Consider the following 18,111-nt stretch of genomic DNA (forward strand, 5'->3'; position numbering starts at 1 on the left):
ATGCAAATAAGGTCTATTTTGGAGATGGAAAACCAAACTGTCATCTCTGAGTTCATCCTTCTGGGATTTCCCACTGGGCTAGAGATCCAGTACTTTCTTTTTGTGACTTTCTTCCTAACCTACATACTAACTGTCTTGGAGAATCTCATAATTATCTCAGTAGTAAAAGGAAACCAGAAACTTCACAAGCCCATGTATTTTTTCTTGGGAAATTTGTCCTTCTTGGAAATCTGGTATATTAGTGTCACAATTCCAAAATTGCTGGTGGACTTCTGGTCAGAGAACAAAGCCATTTCCTTCCAGAATTGCATGGCACAGCTCTACTTCTTCATCTCCCTTATGTGTACTGAATGTGTCCTCCTAGCTGTCATGGCATATGATCGATATGTAGCCATATGCAACCCACTTCACTATCCACTTATCATGACCCATAAATTATGCTTCCAGCTAGGTGTTCTCTCCTGGTTATGTGGCTTCTCCATCTCCTTTGTCAAAGTCACCTTCATCTCCAGACTGAGATTTTGTGGACCTGGAATCATTAATCATTTTTTCTGTGATATCTCCCCAGTACTCAACCTCTCTTGCACTGACATGTCAGCAGCTGAGCTTGTAGATTTCATCTTGGCCTTGGTCATTCTCCTGGTCCCACTCTCTGTCACAATCTTGTCCTACCTATTCATTATCAATTCCATTTTTCATATCCCCACAGCCCAAGGCAAGAAAAAAGCCTTCTCAACCTGTGCTTCACATCTCACTGTAGTCATAATCTTCTTCTCAACAACAGTCTTCATGTATGCCCGGCCTAGAAAAATTCACCCCTTTAACCTCAACAAAATTGTATCTGTCTTCTATGCTGTAGTCACTCCAGCTCTCAATCCCCTCATCTACTGCCTGAGAAATAAAGAAGTGAAGGAGGCATTGAGGAGAAATGTTGCCAGGAAATGCCCAGTTAGATAACATTGGAGACTGGGTAATCCATGGTGACTGACGAGGTAAAGTATCTTCCCCATACTCAATGATATTGTGATTTAGATCTCAGATCATCATGTTGCTACCAATAAATCTTAATAATACACATCTATTCATTTTGTTTAATGCTCTGCAAATGAATATTAGTTACTGACACAAGATGTGCACAACTGAGAGATTCTATTGTATTCAGAGGTATAGAAATGATACAAATAATCATTGTAATAAACAATACCATGGTGGTACTGATGGAAATCAATGCAAAAAGTAACCTCAATAGGGCTATCCCCCTTTTTCCTGCTGTCTCTAGACTTGGACAGCATTAAACAGATCACCAAACAGAGACTACTGGATACAGACCAGCAGGAGCTCTGGGGAACTGCTTGGAGCCATGTTCCCCTCAAGCATTGGGTCTCCCAGTCCCTTCTTGCAAAGATGGAATGCCATACCTGGATTGGTTCACCATTCCCAAATACAGGAAGGCATTCACCCTAGCAAGATTTAACGTCCTCCCCTCCAAGCTGCTGGAAGGCAGATATAAGAAAATTCCAACCAAAAACAGATACTGCCCATGTAATAACATCGAGGTGGAATCCATTCTACATGTGCTCTTCCATTGCAATTTTTACCAACAGGCAAGGAAAGACCTATTATGTCCTATTATGCAACGTTTCCTGGGACACTCTCCCGAGTCACTTCTGATTAGTTTACTTCAGGGCTCCAGTAAATCTACCACTGAGCAGGTGGCCAATTCCTGAGTTTGGCCATCTGCACCAGATCTCTTGTGGATGTCTGATTATGCTTAAATCCACAGATTAGCAATTTTATTACCTATACATCCCCCTTTTTCCACTATGCTAGGCCTTAATAACCTGATTCTGTTCCCTTCTCAAAAACAATAAAATAACAATCTAGTACCTTTAGGGGTTTTGTAACACTCCCACTTATTTCCTTATCCCCACTTTGTATTGTTTTATATAACAGTGTATCTTCTTGTTTTATATTGGTCTGTTGACTGTAAATAAAGAAATGAAATGAAATGAATTACAGTTGTGAGTGGAGAAGGAAGCATAGAATAAAGACACACAGACACCAGAGCTTGGGTTAAACTAGGGTCTCTTTATTTATCAATTAGGTAGCTTCATCCCTCCCTGGATTTGCATGTGAAAGTGTGGGAAATTAATGTCCTTATCTTAGGCCACTTGCCTGGAATTATGGGTGAACCACTCTCCAAAGCAAGGAGTTGGGAAAGCCAGTTCCTTACTTATGTGACATTTTGTAAGTGTGGGGAGACGGCCCTACGCCACCTCCACCCACTGCCATAAGGCAGCAAGTAGGTGAAGCAGGAGGGTCTCCAAAGGCATATCATATCCTGACACAGGAGTCGCATAACCCCCTAGGAGCAGGTCCTCTGGCTATGCCAATCACCAAAAGGTGCCAGAGTGCTCACTGTCCCTATCTAACATAGCCAAATCCCGCACATCCCTGCAACAAATTAACCTATTTATTCACCCTTCCACATAAGACTTCCAGAATGAAGTTAACAAAAACCATCCAGTATTTGTAGATGGAAAAATTCCTATTTAGCACCCCCACTCCAAAGGAAGTGACTGGCTAATCCCATACTAGAAGAAGGGAGGGTGGGAGCCAAAGTCTGAAAGAGGCCGATGCCTTGGCCTGGGCTGCCTTTATAGGTGCAGCCCCGCCCTGCTTCATGTGGCACACGTGTCGTGCCATGAGGGGTGCTTTATTCAGCTCCTCTCCTCTCGCAACAGTCGACTTCCCTCCCAAGGTGTTGGGCTGGGTGGGCACCAGGTGATACATCACTCAAAAAGTGTCACTCATCATCCATCATCTATGTAGCATATTTCAAGTGTTCCAAGCACTTCACATTGATTATCTCAGTATACTTTACATGTAGGTCAATATTATTCCACCAAAATAGGGAGAAAATAGGTGCCTAGAAAAAAACTTTTGTTGGGCTCAAAGTGTTTCGGAAGGAGATTTCCTCCCACAGAGACTGCTTTTTTTCTCCAAACATAATGTAGAAAAGCTTTCTGAAGCTTTCTCTTTGCAACAGAGCCTTTTGTGAGCTTATGTTACTTTATGGGTGTGTCTATGTTAGTGCTTGTAGTGCCATGTACACTCATAACAATATAAATAAATGAGCAAATTAAGGGTACAATCCCATGCATGTTTAGACTGAAAATGTCAACCAACTCGTAGACTTTTTTCTGTCTAAAAATACAAATAAAAATGTCAAAAGTATTTATGTCAAACATTATTTTTAGAGATTTGCCAACATGTTTTTCTAAGTGTCAGCATTTACTGACAAATGATGGAAATGACAATAACATATACCCATTAGTCAGAGGCCCTTGGCTAGTCTTAGACATTTCCTACTAGTCTTCAAAATTGTTTAGAATTACCTGCCAATGTCACCATTCAGGGCATTTCTGAAATTTACTGTGATTCAGTCATGATATTTCACACTTTCACACAAGTGGTGTTATTGAATTGTGGTTGTTTTCCTCCAAAAGGCATTTGGGATATAACGAGCTATGATTTTAGTATATGATGACCTATGTTTTCATCATTTTTTTTAAATTTAACCGTTTATTCTTCTTATTTTTACTGTTGTTGATGGTGATGTCATTGTTTTTTAATATGATTTATTATTTGATGAGCCTGTCACTGTTGCTATTTTTTGTAAGCTATTTCATGTAATAGTATGGGTTAAAGCAGCAACAAAGGAATATAATTGGTCTAAATAAATAAACTGACCAAGAAGTATTTATTTATTTATTTAGCAAAGGTAGTTGCATATATAAAAATATTAAGTATAGAGAGGTATGATAATTTTCCTTTGCAGCTTTAATGATGATCTAATGTATTGATTTGTATGGCTTGCTCTAGTCATTGGACAATTAAGCCCATGCTGCTAACATAATATCTAAATAATCCCAGGTCCCAGTGCTTTTCTTTGCACACGAAGTTAGAACAACACAAAAATGGCCAAAATATTCTCAAGCCTCAAGAGAGGAGTTCAAATAGTTCAAAAAAGGACAGTTGTGATTTTCAATATAATTCAATTACAGGCTTTGATTACATATACAGAGTCCATATCAGGTGGGTGCATCTCTCTAAAATAATAAGTACAGGGAGTATCAATTGTCAAAGTTAGAGTAATAAAAAAGAATAGACAAAGCCTTATCCACAGAATACCCATGGGCCAAGAATTGTCAAGTTGGATTAACAAGACCCTGGTGAATCTATGAAACATCACAATTCTTTCCCTATTCAACAATTATTAATGTGTTGCTAATATATCCCTTTAGGAGAATGTGCTGCTAACATGAAATTTCCATTAATAAATTGTTAAAATAAAACTAAATTGTTAAGGACATATTCACAAAAACAAGAACAGAGATATTCAGTGATATGACCCAGCTTAGAAGATAACAAAAGTGTGTGTGTGTGTGTGTGTGTGTGTGTGTGTGTGTGTGTGTGTGAGAGAGAGAGAGAGAGAGAGAGAGAGAGAGAGAGAGAATGCACACATCACACATCTGTGAGAATATTAGTGAGAAAGGAATGAGGGGTACACTGAATGGGACTGTTCACACAACACACTAACCCATACTCAACCACTGAGGCCTTTGCTAGACCTACCTGAAAATCCAGGGGAGAGGAAGGGAGACCTCGCATTGCGAATAATGCAAGATCTCACCCTCATTTACACACAAGGCATGACAAGCTCAAGAGGAGAGGCGTTGCACCCGCCATTTTTTAATTTTCTTAAAGGGCTGGTTGTGCTGGAGCAAAAAGGTAAGGTTTTATTTTTTTAGAAAAGAAAATGATTTCCCTGCTCCCCCCACCCTAGCCATGATGGGCGCAGTGCTCCTGAGAAGCGCTGAGCTCTGCGTGAATAATCACGCGGAGCTGGGGAAAGCCGTGGAAACGGGCCACACGCTCACAGTCTCGGGCTTATCCCGAGACTGCGGGAAAAACCAGGCCCAAAGTGTAGGGCTTTAACCCGGGGCCAAGGAGGGATGATCCCTCTCTAAGCCCGGGATCCCCTGTGTGTTAACTGGATGCACAGGGGCGATTCCGGGTATCAGTCCGGGATAACCGCTGGTCTAACTAAAGCCTGAGTGTGGATTGTTGTTGAACCATGTGTTGCTTGAACTGTAATGTGCTGTCTGAATCCAGGACATTATCTTCAGGATACCTTGTTAACCACTCTGAACAACAAACCATAAGGTTTGCAACCAATGTGCAAAAAAAGAAGAAAAATATGAAAGATTATGAAAAAATAGCCTCATTACTTTATTGTCAGAAAGTTCTGTTTAAGGTGCCAAAAAGCAAAGTTTCGTTGGCAATAATCAGAAGATTGATAGTGGGTAGACTATTTATAATTAGGGGTGTGCATGGACCCCCCGCTCCGCTTCACTTCCAGATCTGCGATTTTCGGATGGGGCCACTTCGCCCCGCCCCCGCTCCGCCCATTTCCGCTCCGTTCCGCTCGGAGCTCCGGATCCGGATCGGAGCTCTGTTTTCCCCCCCCATAGGGTTGCATTGAAAGCTAAAAAAGTAAACAACTTTTTTTTGGTTCAAGTTAAAAATCTCACATTTGGCACCATGACAAATACACACGCATGCCAAGTTTCAAGGCAATCCCATCATCCCCTGATTTTTGGGGAATTTATGAAAATCGGGCACCCCATTCAGACCCCTTGGGATAGCTCCGTCAATTTGCACGTTAGAAACCTCAAACTTGCCACCATGACAGCTTATCCATGTGTCCACATGGACGCCCAGACTCAAGGCAGTCCCATCATCCCCTGATTTTTGGCGGGGCTCTAACCTCTAATGCACCACCCATAACCCTAAGTCACACCCCTTTCGATAGCTCCGTCAATTTGCATGTTAGAAACCTCAAACTCAGCACCATGACAGCTTATCCATGTGTCCACATGGACACCAAGGTTCAAGGCAATCCCACCATCCCCTGATTTTTGGGGAATTTTTGAAAATCAGGCACCCCATTCAGACCCCTTTCGATAGCTCCATCAATTTGCATGTTAGAAACCTCAAACTCGCCACCATGAAAGCTTATCCAGGGATACATACGCATGCTGAGACTCAAGGCAGTCCCATCATCCCCTGATTTTTGGGGAATTTATGAAAATCCAACACCCATTCACACCGCTTTCCAATAGCTCCGTCAAATTGCACGTTAAAAAACCCCCTCAAACTCACCACCATGACAGCTTATCCAGGGATACATACGCCGCATGCTGAGACTCAAGGCAGTCCCATCATCCCCTGTTTTTTGGCGGGGCTTAAACCTGCAGACCTCTCAATGGGGCCATTTCAAAGGAAATCCCAACATGCCATGAATTGGGGAGTATGAATCTTCTTCCACACTTGAAAAATGGATTTGAAACTTCCAAAACTCCAAGTGAGCACAGGAAGGACTTCTCCCCCCTGAGTCAAAGCCAGACACACACAACATTCCTGCAAGGTGGGCAGGGGAGGAGAGAGGGAAGGCAGGCAGGCAGGCAGCAGACATTTCTGGGGGCATAAGGAAGTGAGCCAAGGATAAGCCAGTAATGCATATAAAATGGAATAAATAAATAAATAAATAAATGAAGGAGGGGTGGAATTAAAAGCAGCAGTGTTGCTGAATAAACGAAAAGAAGAACTTTTTTAAAAAGGTTATATCTGTCTTTTACCAGTAACAGGGGGACGTGCCCGGGGGAGGGGGAAGCAGCTGCCAATTTGACTGGTCCTAGTAGTGACCAGTCTTTTAAGAAGCAAGGCTGTCCGTTCAACTCATGAAAGCCATTGCTCCACCTCTAAGAAGTGGAACTGTCACTTCAACTCATGATAGGCATCGCTCCACCACTAAGAGAAGTCGACCGCTCACTTCAACTCATGATAGGCATTGCTCCACCGGGTTACTCTCTTTGGAAGGCTCTGATGGCCTTCCAAGTACAGGAGAGAGTGGGGGCCCGTCCACAATGAGATGCCCTAGGGGAGCTCATCCCCTTGCAACACATCTTTTCAGTTGTTCCCCAAAGTTAGGGTGGGTAGCAGTGCTGTGTTTCTATCTCTTATTATTGGCTTAGTATATGATTTCACAGGTTGTGTTTGTGCATTTGGTGGGGCTACTGTTTTAAAAAACACTGGGAAAAGTCCGTTCAGACTAAGAAAGAGAAGTTTCCCAGAATCCCAAGTTACCTGTTTTGCCTATCCCCTCCTCCAACTTTGGGATCATGTGATCATGACTGGGAGTTGACTCTGCCCCTCAGCAATCGAAAAGGTAATATTTTTCCCGCCTTTACCCTACTTTTAAAAAAATTCTAGCGCGCGACCCGCACCACGCAGAGAGGTGAGAGTAGTCTCAAAATGACCCCCATCCACGACTGTCTAAGCACAAGAATTTTCAGAACGATAGCTTAAAAATCAACCCAGTTATCCCCGATTCTTTTCTGCAATGCAATCCTATGGGCGAAAACCGCCGTTTGACCCGCGTTGTCCGTGTTTGTTGACCCGATTTTTAAAAAAATATAGCACACGGCTGCGCACGACGCAGAGAGGTGAGAGTAGTCTCAAAATGACCCCCATCCATGACTGTCTAAGCACAAGAATTTTCAGAACGATAGCTTCAAAAACAACCCAGTTATCTATGGGCGAAATGTTTCAAGATGGCGATCGGAGCGGTCCGCCTGAAAGAGGAGCTCCGAAAAATGGTCGCTTCTCTTCGCCTTGCTTCTAGGGGTCCACGGTCCGCTTCTACTCCACCTCTGGGCAAGGCGGAGCAGGCCAATTCGCTCCTGCTTCTGCGCTTCTAATAGGAGCGGAGCACAGGCCTATTTATAATATCATGATCATCATGATCATCTCTCCACCTACAAATGGAGCTTCCAAGTTCAATTTCAATGATCAATTCATGAGACTCAGGGTCTGTGACAATGAAGGGGGCAATATGGAATGTTCAGACTTCCATCAAATTTATGGAACAAGAGGAAATGGGCTGCAAACTGGGATATAGAGAGGAGATAAACCTGGCCCTTCTGCAGACACTGGAATAAGTGTCTGCAGAATTGAGTGCACCTGTTTACTTGTGTCTCATATGCATGGATTGCTGCTACTCATTCTTAGCATGGCAAGTGCTCTACTTGGTAAAAGAAATAAAGTACATTCATTCACATAATTGCATCATTTCACATCCTTTCACTTACCAACAGGATGATAGGTTTAAACAAGATTGATTCATAGTTGGGAATGGCTTGCATGTAGACTTTTTAGTGCACCCAGGTCTCAACTTTTGATGTTGAATATTATTTTGGTGGAAATGAAACTACCTAGTTGAAATGTGTTGCTGTAAATCTAGGGATGACCATTACTTCTACTGTTACTTTCTACTGTTAGTTTTTCCCTACCAAGTGCCTGCTTACCCTACCCTGTACCTGTTTGCATTCTCTTCCCCTCCTTATTGTTTTACTATGATTTTATTAGATTGTAAGCCTATGCGGCAGGGTCTTGCTATTTACTGTTTTACTCTGTACAGCACCATGTACATTGATGGTGCTATATAAATAAATAATAATAATAATAATAATAATACTTTGGAATCTGGCATTTGGGGTGCTCAATGGACTCCTGGAGAGCACTTGACTCAGCTCACATTTGTGGGCCAAGTCTTGGGTCTTTTCCTGAAATTCCTGAAATTCAGTTTATGTAGATTTCAGCCACAATTCATGTAATTTGCACAAACTGTGGCTGTGATTTGTGCAAATTAAGTAAATAAGTAGCTAATCGAAAGTACATCTTAGGACAACATTAGCACTTCAAAGGGAACACAGTACACTATGTTCCCTTTGAAATGCTAATGTTGTCCTGAGGTGTACTTTCGCTCCTTTGAATACACATTTTATTTCTGAGGATATTGTGTTCAGGTTCGATTTTAAAACATCGTTAAAAATCAGGGCATGATCTGATTTGCTTCAAAGTTGGCTTGCATAAGGTCCTATGTGGACACTATCATGGTGCCTTGTTACATGTCTTTAACTTTAAAAATGTTGGAGATGAATGCATTTATGTAAATGGGGAATATTTAAAAATTCCCCCCAAATCAGGAGATGATCCCATTTCCTTCAAAGTAGCCATGACTAAGGATATATTCAGAAGCTACCGTGGTGCTCATTTTCATGTTTCTATCTTGAAAACAAAAAAAAGTTATAGGCATTTTACCTTTCCAATGTAAGTCTATGGGGGGAAATCCGGAGATCCGGATCCGGATTGGTTCAGATCAGGTCTGGATTGATCTGAAGCAGTTCGGACCCAATCCAGGAGGGTCTGATCAGGATCCAGAGCAGATTGCGGGTACCTGCACAGCCCTAGTTTTGTCTAACTTTTTCAGATCTCCTCAGTGTGTTCTATTTTGTCTTCATGGGCCTTAGCTAGACCAGGCTATATCCCAGGGTGTTACCCATGATGCAAAGGGGATCCCGGGATCAACCCTGTGCATCCACATGATGCAAAGGGGATCCCAGGATCAGGGAGGGATCATCCCTCCCTTGCCCCGGGATACAGCCCTACCCTTTGGCCCCGCGTTCTCCACGGTCTCGGGTTGAGCCCAAGACCGCAGAGTGTGTGGCCCATTTCTGTGGGTTTACCTGGCTCCACGCATGCGGCACAGTGCTCCTCATGAGAGCTGCTCCCATTGGGGTAAGGGTGTGGGGAGCGGGGAAAGATTTTTTTAAATACCTACCTGGCGTTACTCGAGCACTCGTGCGCACCTGTCTCTTTATAAAAAATGGCAGGCGCAATGCCTCTACTTCTGAGGTAGTCGCACCTTACATGTAAATGGGGGTGAGATCTCGTGTTATTCACAATGCGAGGTCTCCCCTTCTCTCCCCCAGACTTTCAGTTACTGTAGGTCTAGCTAAGGCCATGGCTAGAGCAATTGTTCAACTCTGATGAACTCTGTAGCCAGCCATGGTTGGATCCCTCATTTTGTGGAAAAGATAATCATGACAATGGTCTAAAATGTTGTCTTCAAACAGATGTATCACAATCCATTTGGTTTGCACCAGCAGAACTATTATGACCTTTTCTAGATCACTTGCTGATCTAATATCACACTTTGCATCATCTTTTTCTTTCTTCTGTCTGTAGTGTTACTGCCTTGAATCATTCAGGAAACCTTTCTTCAGAGTGCTTAATTGTGATTTGCTGGCTTCTGGACGGTACAAAGTGGGCCTATGGAGGCTAGTGGATGCATCTCCCCAGCTCTTTGCATGATGTTGGACACAGGCAATTGGTCCATTTTAACACTCAGGGTGCACATTCAGCCATGTTAAGCACTTCATTGATTTAAGCAAAATAGTTAAGCATCTGCTCGATGGGATAATCTATATTCCATTGAAATCAATTAAGTTTTGCTAGATCATACACTTTTCTCTAATTTGTCATTCCCCTGCCTGTGCTAGCAATTCCTTATAAATAATTCCCTGTACATTATGCTGCCGTATACTGTAAACCACATTTCCATTGGCTACAGCCCTCTAAGTTATTGCATTGCTATATTTCTTCCAGAAGTAACTTATACTTAATGATCAGGTGATCATCAACAGATAAACAAGGTAGGAGGGAATTGCTAAATGATGAAACCTGTAACTATCCCTAGAGGCTTAATAACCTTGAACCAGAAATTAATGGAAAGAGGTTCATAACAATCTGAAATATCTAAAGCTATTCTTAATAAATAACTCTGGGAAGAGGCAGGATATACCAGCATATGCTGTTCTTCAGTCCATATTTTATCACTTCTTTAAGAAACCTATCTCATGTTGGGAAGAAACTTTATCTTTATTCTCAGGAAAAGATCATCAGAAATTTCTTCACAAGCAATCCTGAATTCATTAATGTAAACTTTCATGATGTAGATCTTCAGATTTCACAAAACAGATGTCATTATTTAGCATTTGTGAATTAAGAAATCTCCATCCTCTCCTGGTTTTCCAGCCATAATTTACAGATCCTTGTATCAATAATTTTCATCAAAAGGTAATTTATTTATTTATTTATTTATTTATTTATTTATTACATTTCTATACCGCCCAATAGCCGAAGCTCTCTGGGCGGTTCACAAAAATTAAAATCATAGTAAGACAATCAACAGGTTAAAAGCACAAATACACAATACAATATAAAAAGCACAACCAGAATAAAAACCATGCAGCAAAATTGATATAAAATTAAAATACATAGTTAAAACAGTAAAATTTAAATTTAAGTTAAAATTAAGTGTTAAAATACTGGGAGAATAAAATTTAGAGTAATTTAGAGTAATCTAAAATCCTGATGGTAATACTTGCTAAACTAAGTGCTTTCTTCAGGTGTTGTCCCATGATAAAAAATTTGATCATAGAACTTCAAGTTCCCCTTTTTTAAACACAGGTATTTCAGAGCTGGAGATATTTAGAATTTGGGTTGTGGAGTAATGGCAGAAACCAATGGGGGTACTGTGAAAAAGCCTTCAGCCCCAGCCACAAATCATGATAGCTCTGAAGTCATTTTCATTTGCAATGGAGGTACCATTTCAGTTCATGCCACATGGCTATAGATGGAGCCTGGTATTCAAATGAGTTTATGGATCCTGGTTAAGAATGTGCAACTCATTGAAAGAAAATCAAGACATGTTCACTGTTCCTCCATGAATACATCAAATTTAGATAAGGACAGCAGCTGATTCCTTTTCCAAAAGTCTCCCTTTTTAGTCTTATTTGTAAATTGTCTGTTTGCTTTGTGTTAGGATCCAAAGGTCTGAAGATCCATGGACTGCTATTTGAGGAATATCTTTGAGGATGCCTATCTCAAATCCTGAATGAAAAGGCAGGTTGAGGGTAGGGGGAGAAAATCATGCAGCTGTAACATCTGAATATTGAGCCTTCTTCTTTTATCTTTTCTTGACAGTCCACGCTGGCCTGAGTTCTTTCCTCAAAGCACTTTGGAAGCTTTGTGTTTCAGCGGGTATATATATATATATATATATATATATATATATATATATACACACACATACTATAGGTTTAAATTTGCACTGTTTCATTGTGCTTTGTAAGACATTCTGTACAGCACCAAGTACATTGTTGGTGCTATATAACTAACTAACTAACTAACTAACTAACATAATAATAATAATAATAATAATAATAATAATAATAATAATAATAATAATCTTCAAGATCTCAAATTCATTGGTGGTTCACAAATATGTTAATACATAAAAAGAGTATAAATTGCTCATTGTGGTTATAGGATCAAAGTAGACAATAATTAAATGTATGCTTATATGTGGATGGTTTTACTTTAAAAAGAAAAGCTACTCCATGAAGAGGGTTAGAACTATGAAGCTAGAGAACTATAGAAAGTAAGTTACTATTTGCACAGATTCCAGTTGTCTCTCAGGTAAGCTTTGTAGAGAGAAATGATATAGGGGGAAAGAGTTAACCTTCTAGTCTTCAGCGACTGGGGCCATAGCTAGACCTAAGGTTTATCCCTGGATCATCAAGAGGTCAAACCTGTTCATCTAGGTGACACACAGGGGATCCAGTGCTCAGACAGGGGCGAACCCTGGATGATCCCAGAATAAACCTTAGGTCTAGCTGTGGCCTGGGTCAAAACCCAGTGGTGGGTTGCAGGTGGCCATTACTGGTGGGTTGCAACAAAACAACATCTAATGATACTTTACTTGACGTCAAACCCAAATCTCTATTCCCTCATATACATCCACAGATGGCCAAACATTATGGGCAAAGGGGGTGGTGACCCACTTCTCCCCATCTTTGACTTACCTCACCCCCATGCCTCCCAGTCTTCCCAGATCTTGATTGTAAGTAAATGAATGTTTGGCACTTGCTTCCCCTCTCTTCTGCGTCCCCATCATGTGTCCTCCATTGCCAGATGAGAGAGAGGAAGGTCTGTCAAGAGTCCTATTCAGTTTTTCAGAAACCGACAGCAGTAAAGAAGTGAGGAGGGTGTGTGCTAGCCCTGACCTCTCCGTCATCCATTTTGGTGCCCTCTGCATGTGCAGGATGACTTTATGAAGAGAAGAGCCTTCAGTTTTCATGGGGTCTCTCCACACAATTTGGAATGCCTGAATGAGGTAGGTCAGGGGAAGCTGAAGTGGGGATGGAAGTATAAATGTGGTGGGAATGGAAGCATGAAGGTCCAAGGGGGGAAGGAGCATGAAGTTGGGAAGGACAGTGCAGGCATTTCTTCTGTGAGGGGTTGATGCTGGTGGTGTGTGTGTGTTTTTGTGGGGTGGCTAGCTGTGTGTCTGCCTGTGTAAATGGGGTTTGCGTGGGGAACAAGTTTGGGCCTTTTGCAGCAAATGGTTAGAAAGTTTGTTTAAATCATGGTTATGTAGCCACCGTGGTAAGGAATGGTTCACGTGACATGCTAAGCCATAATAGTTTTCTTAAAATGCTTAACCACTGTGGTTTAGCATGTGTTTAAAGAGAGACTTGGTATGTGTGTGTTTCTGCAGGGTGGCTGTGTGTGTGTGTGTATGTGTGTGTGTGTAAAACTGGGTCCTATATTGGAGGTTTGGAATCAGAGGTGGATCTCAGTATGAACAGGTTGAAGACTACTAGCACCATGGGCCCCATAGCATTGGAGGGCCCCATAGCAAATGTTGTCAAATGTTTAAATACCATCTAGTTTGGCCCTTAGAATCTATGCCCCAAACCCAATTTCTCCAAAGTTGTTACCTTGAAGAAGGTTTAACATATTTTCAAACACTGATGTTCTCATTACCATATTTTCCTCTCTTCCTCCTTTGCCAATTTCTTAAGTCTCCGAATCAGAAGGTCTAACTGAGAGGCAGGAAAATGAAGGCAGATAACTGGACATTGGTAACTGAATTCATAATCCTTGGTTTCCCAAATATACGTGAAGTAGAGCTGCTACTTTTCTCTCTCTTCCTTCTGATGTACTTGCTTATGTTTGTTGAGAATATTGTCATCATCCTGGTGATTCGATTGGACTATCGCCTTCATACTCCTATGTATTTCTTCATTGGCAACCTGTCTTCTTTGGATATTGGTTTCACCACTGTTACTGTGCCTAAAATGCTGGTCAACATAGCTACTGACAGCAGAACAATATCCATCCCTGGCTGTTTTACTCAACTCTATATCTTCTACTTCCTTGGTTCAGCTGAATGTTTCTTGCTGGCATCAATGGCCTATGACCGATTCCTGGCCATTTGCAACCCACTACACTACACCACTCTGATGAACAAACGCATGTGTGGTTGGCTGGCCTTTGGCTCCTGGTTGGGTGGCTTCCTGGCACCAGTGTTGCCCTCAGCCTTCCTTTTCCGGCTGCCTTTCTGTGGTTCCAACGTTATCAACCACTTTTTCTGTGATGCTCCACCCATGTTGAAGCTCTCCTGCAAGAACATCTTCGAGGTTGAAATAATCAATTTCATTGTGGGGTCACTTGTGTTACTAACCTCTTTCTCCTTCACCATTGTCACCTATGTCTTCATAATTAGCACCATACTACACATCCCTACTTCTGAGGGGCGGAAGAAGGCATTCTCCACATGTGCTGTACATCTCACCATTGTCATCATATTCTTTGGCACCACCATCTTTATGTACATCCGCACTAAGACCATCCGTGCTTTTGACTTCAACAAGGTGGTCTCTGTGTTCTACTCTGTGATAACACCTGTCCTCAATCCCATCATCTACAGCCTGAGAAACAATGACATTAAGCAAGCCATGAAGAAGGTGCTGCTTCACAGGAAAGGACCAATGTCCAAGTGATCACAGGAAGGAACCTTCGGCTCTAAAGGAGTAACAACATTTATTATATGTAGGAAAATAAACGTGAATTATATTTACCATTTGCATTTCCACCAGCTGCCCCAAGGCTTCAAAAACAGAAATATTCTAGCAGCAAAAATAAGAAAACTTGGTAGCAAATTTATTGTGTAATAAATCCCAGAGGAGGGCAACCAGGATGATCAGGGGTCTGGAAACAAAGCCCTATGAAGAGAAATTGAAAGAACTGGGCATGTTTAGCCTGGAGAAGAGAAGATTGAGGGGAGACATGATAGCACTCTTCAAATACTTAAAAGGTTGTCACACAGAGGAGGGCCAGGATCTCTTCTCGATCCTCCCAGGGTGCAGGACATGGAATAACGGGCTCAAGTTAAAGGAAGCCAGATTCCAGCTGGACATCAGGAAAAACTTCCTGACTGTTAGAGCAGTATGACAATGGAATCAGTTACCTAGAGAGGTTGTGGGCTCTCCCACACTAGAGGCATTCAAGAGGCATCTGTCAGGGATGCTTTAGGGTGGATTCCTGCATTGAGCAGGGGGTTGGTTTTGATGGCCTTGTAGGCCCCTTCCAACTCTGCTATTCTATGATTCTATGAAGCAATAGGTTGAAATCTTATACACTGTTTCCTAGGAGTGTGCTCACTGTACTCAGTGGAGTTACATCTGAGTAGACATGCATAGGGTTGCTAATGGGACTTAGAAATTGTTTATGCACCATAATAATGCGTTCGTTTCTTCTTCTTTTTATGTGTCACTTAAGGAAAGAAATTTCTCTGGTTCACATTCCAGCATAAACTACCTAATTTGCCCTTCCCAAATCAGTGCACAAATTGAAATGCAGTTATCCATTGGTATTAACTTTTTTCAGAAAGTTGTGATGCTGTCTTTCAATTTATTTATTAAAAAGAGGTACAACAAATATTAGGGAAAAGTGCATACAAAAATGCATATATTAGTGAAAACACACAAACATGCATTATAATAGGAGAAACGTCTTTTAAAATGTATATATTAAGCAAAATTGTAGACAACTGTGGCATATTAGGAAAAATGCACATGGATATCGAGATTAATTTTGTGTGAACTTTTAAATGGAAATACATCGGAAAGCTGGTGGGTTCTATTATTTATTTACTTATCTACTCAATTAATTAATTGCAGGGGTATCCAACACGTGATCTAGGAGTAGCTGATGTGGGGAGGCGGGGTGAGTGCATGAGATGACAGGCTGCTTTTTCCTTGTACAGATAGGCTGAAACTCCTTCTATCTCTTAGTGGCCCTGTTCAGAAGACACCTTAGACCACAGCTATAATCATGGTGAATAAGACAAAAAATCTTATTCACTGTGGTTAAAGCTGTGATTTAAGGTGCCTTTTGAATGGGGCCTCTCTCTCTCTCTCTCTCTCTCTCTCTCTCTCTCTCTCTCTCTCTCTCTCTATCTCACACACACACACACACACACACACACACACACACACACACAGAGTCATGACATGCATGCGTGAAAGAGACATCAGAGATCATACAGCACAGAGCTTTTTATTACCACAAACAAAGCACAATACATTTCAGTGGAGGCAGCTTACACGTTTTACTCTGAGTGATGAGTGACCAAGTGATATACACACTTGTGTGAACCAGCCACACGTCTCCCTTCCTTTCTCTTGTATTCCATTTGAATTAGGGTAGCTTCTGATGTGACAAAGAAGCAATGACAGACAATGCATTGTGTGCCTTGGTTCTGCTTTTTGTTGCTACTCTGCATTTCGTTGGGGTTCCAACTCTGACATTCCCTATTACACAAGAAGAATAAAAATAACCTCGGTTGTTGTTAGACATCATGAGCAGGAATGAGCAGGATGGCTTGTTTATGCTGTGAAAAGTTTTGGCAGGACCCGGAATGTATCCTATCTTCTCTACTGAAACTCTGCAGCAGATTCTGGAATCTAGAATTTCCTTCCTCCAGTGGTAAGTCTGGGACAGTTTTGCCTAGGGCTGTGCAGCCATAGGCAATCCACTTTGGATCCACCTTGGAGGCTGATCCAGAGCTCCCGAAGCAGCCCCAATCCCCCTCAGGGCTGCCTCGGGGGTTCCTGACCTGCCTCAGTGCCAAAGCTGAGGGAAATACAGGCCCTCTGAGGCTACGCAAAGTTTTCTGGGCAGCTAGCACCCAGAAAACTGTCCCCACTTACCTGGTGCCTCCACTGTCTGCCACCATGGATGGTGGAGGCACCAGGTAAGCCCCCCCCCCACTTACCTGCTCCACCATCCACCACCACTGCCATCTTTGCGTCTAGCAGTTTCAACTGCCACCAATGCATAAGACCGGAAGTAGGCCATGCCTACTTCCCATCTTATGCATCGGTGGCAGTGGAAGCCGCCGGACACAAAGGTGATGGTGATGGAGCAGGTAAGCCCCCTCCTCCATTCCCCACTTAACAGCTCTACTGCCACCACCATCTTTGCGTCTGGCAGCTGCCACTGCCACCGACGCATAAGTCTGGAAGTAGGCCGCATGGCCTACTTCCCATTTATGGATCGGTGGTGGCGGCAGAGCAGGAAAGCCCCCCTCCCCCTTAACTGCTCCACCACCCACTGGAGGGGGGGTTACCTGTTCTGCCGCCACCGTCTTTGCATACAGCGGCTGCCACGGCCACCGACACATAAGACAGGAAGTACTTCCTGTCTTATGTGTCAGCGGCAGTGGAAGCTGCCAAACACAAAGGCAGTGGCGGCAGAACAGGTAACCCCCCCTCCCATTCCCCACTTACCTGCTCCTCTGTTGCTGCCCTTTCGTCTGGCGGCTTCCACTGCCGCTGATGCATAAGACCTGAATTAGGCCGCACGGTCTACTTCCTGTCTTATGCATCAGCGGCAGTGGAAGCAATCCTTATTGTGTCTATTCAAAAGTAAGCCCCATTGAGTTCACTGGTACTTACTCCCAAGTAAGTGAGTAGAGGATTGCAACCTAAATAAATCGTTAGTGCCTGTGCTTAATTTCTCATTTCAAATTCAGCAATTTCATGCTGGAGTCTCCTTTGGAAATGTCAGTGTTGTAGAACAGCACACTCCAGGCCATTAGAAAAAGTGTCTTGGGAGACTGAAATGTTCTCCCTTTGATTTTTGAACATTGTCATACTGATCTGATGTCAGATTTCTTATTTTGCATAGAGCCCTGCAAGAACTAATACTAATTCAGAAATTTTATTATATTTATTGAGGTCTACATAGAGACCAATGGTTATTTGACCCTCTACACTTGTTAATGACCAT

The 18,111-nt window shown here is 42.3% G+C and overlaps 2 protein-coding genes across 2 annotated transcripts; both read left to right on the forward strand.

Moving 5' to 3' along the window:
* Window positions 1-957, forward strand: LOC134405244 (olfactory receptor 6B1-like). Its single transcript, XM_063136471.1, has one exon. It carries the CDS (start codon window positions 1-3, stop codon window positions 955-957), a length of 957 nt encoding a protein of 318 aa, XP_062992541.1.
* A 12,917-nt stretch (window positions 958-13,874) lies between these two features.
* On the forward strand, window positions 13,875-14,819 carry LOC134405309 (olfactory receptor 6N1-like). The gene has a single exon (XM_063136551.1). The coding sequence runs from the start codon at window positions 13,875-13,877 to the stop codon at window positions 14,817-14,819; it is 945 nt and encodes a 314-aa protein (XP_062992621.1).
* Window positions 14,820-18,111: the final 3,292 nt, after the last annotated feature.

The sequence above is a fragment of the Elgaria multicarinata genome, chromosome 11 (assembly GCF_023053635.1).
Source record: "Elgaria multicarinata webbii isolate HBS135686 ecotype San Diego chromosome 11, rElgMul1.1.pri, whole genome shotgun sequence".
Lineage (NCBI taxonomy): Eukaryota > Metazoa > Chordata > Lepidosauria > Squamata > Anguidae > Elgaria > Elgaria multicarinata.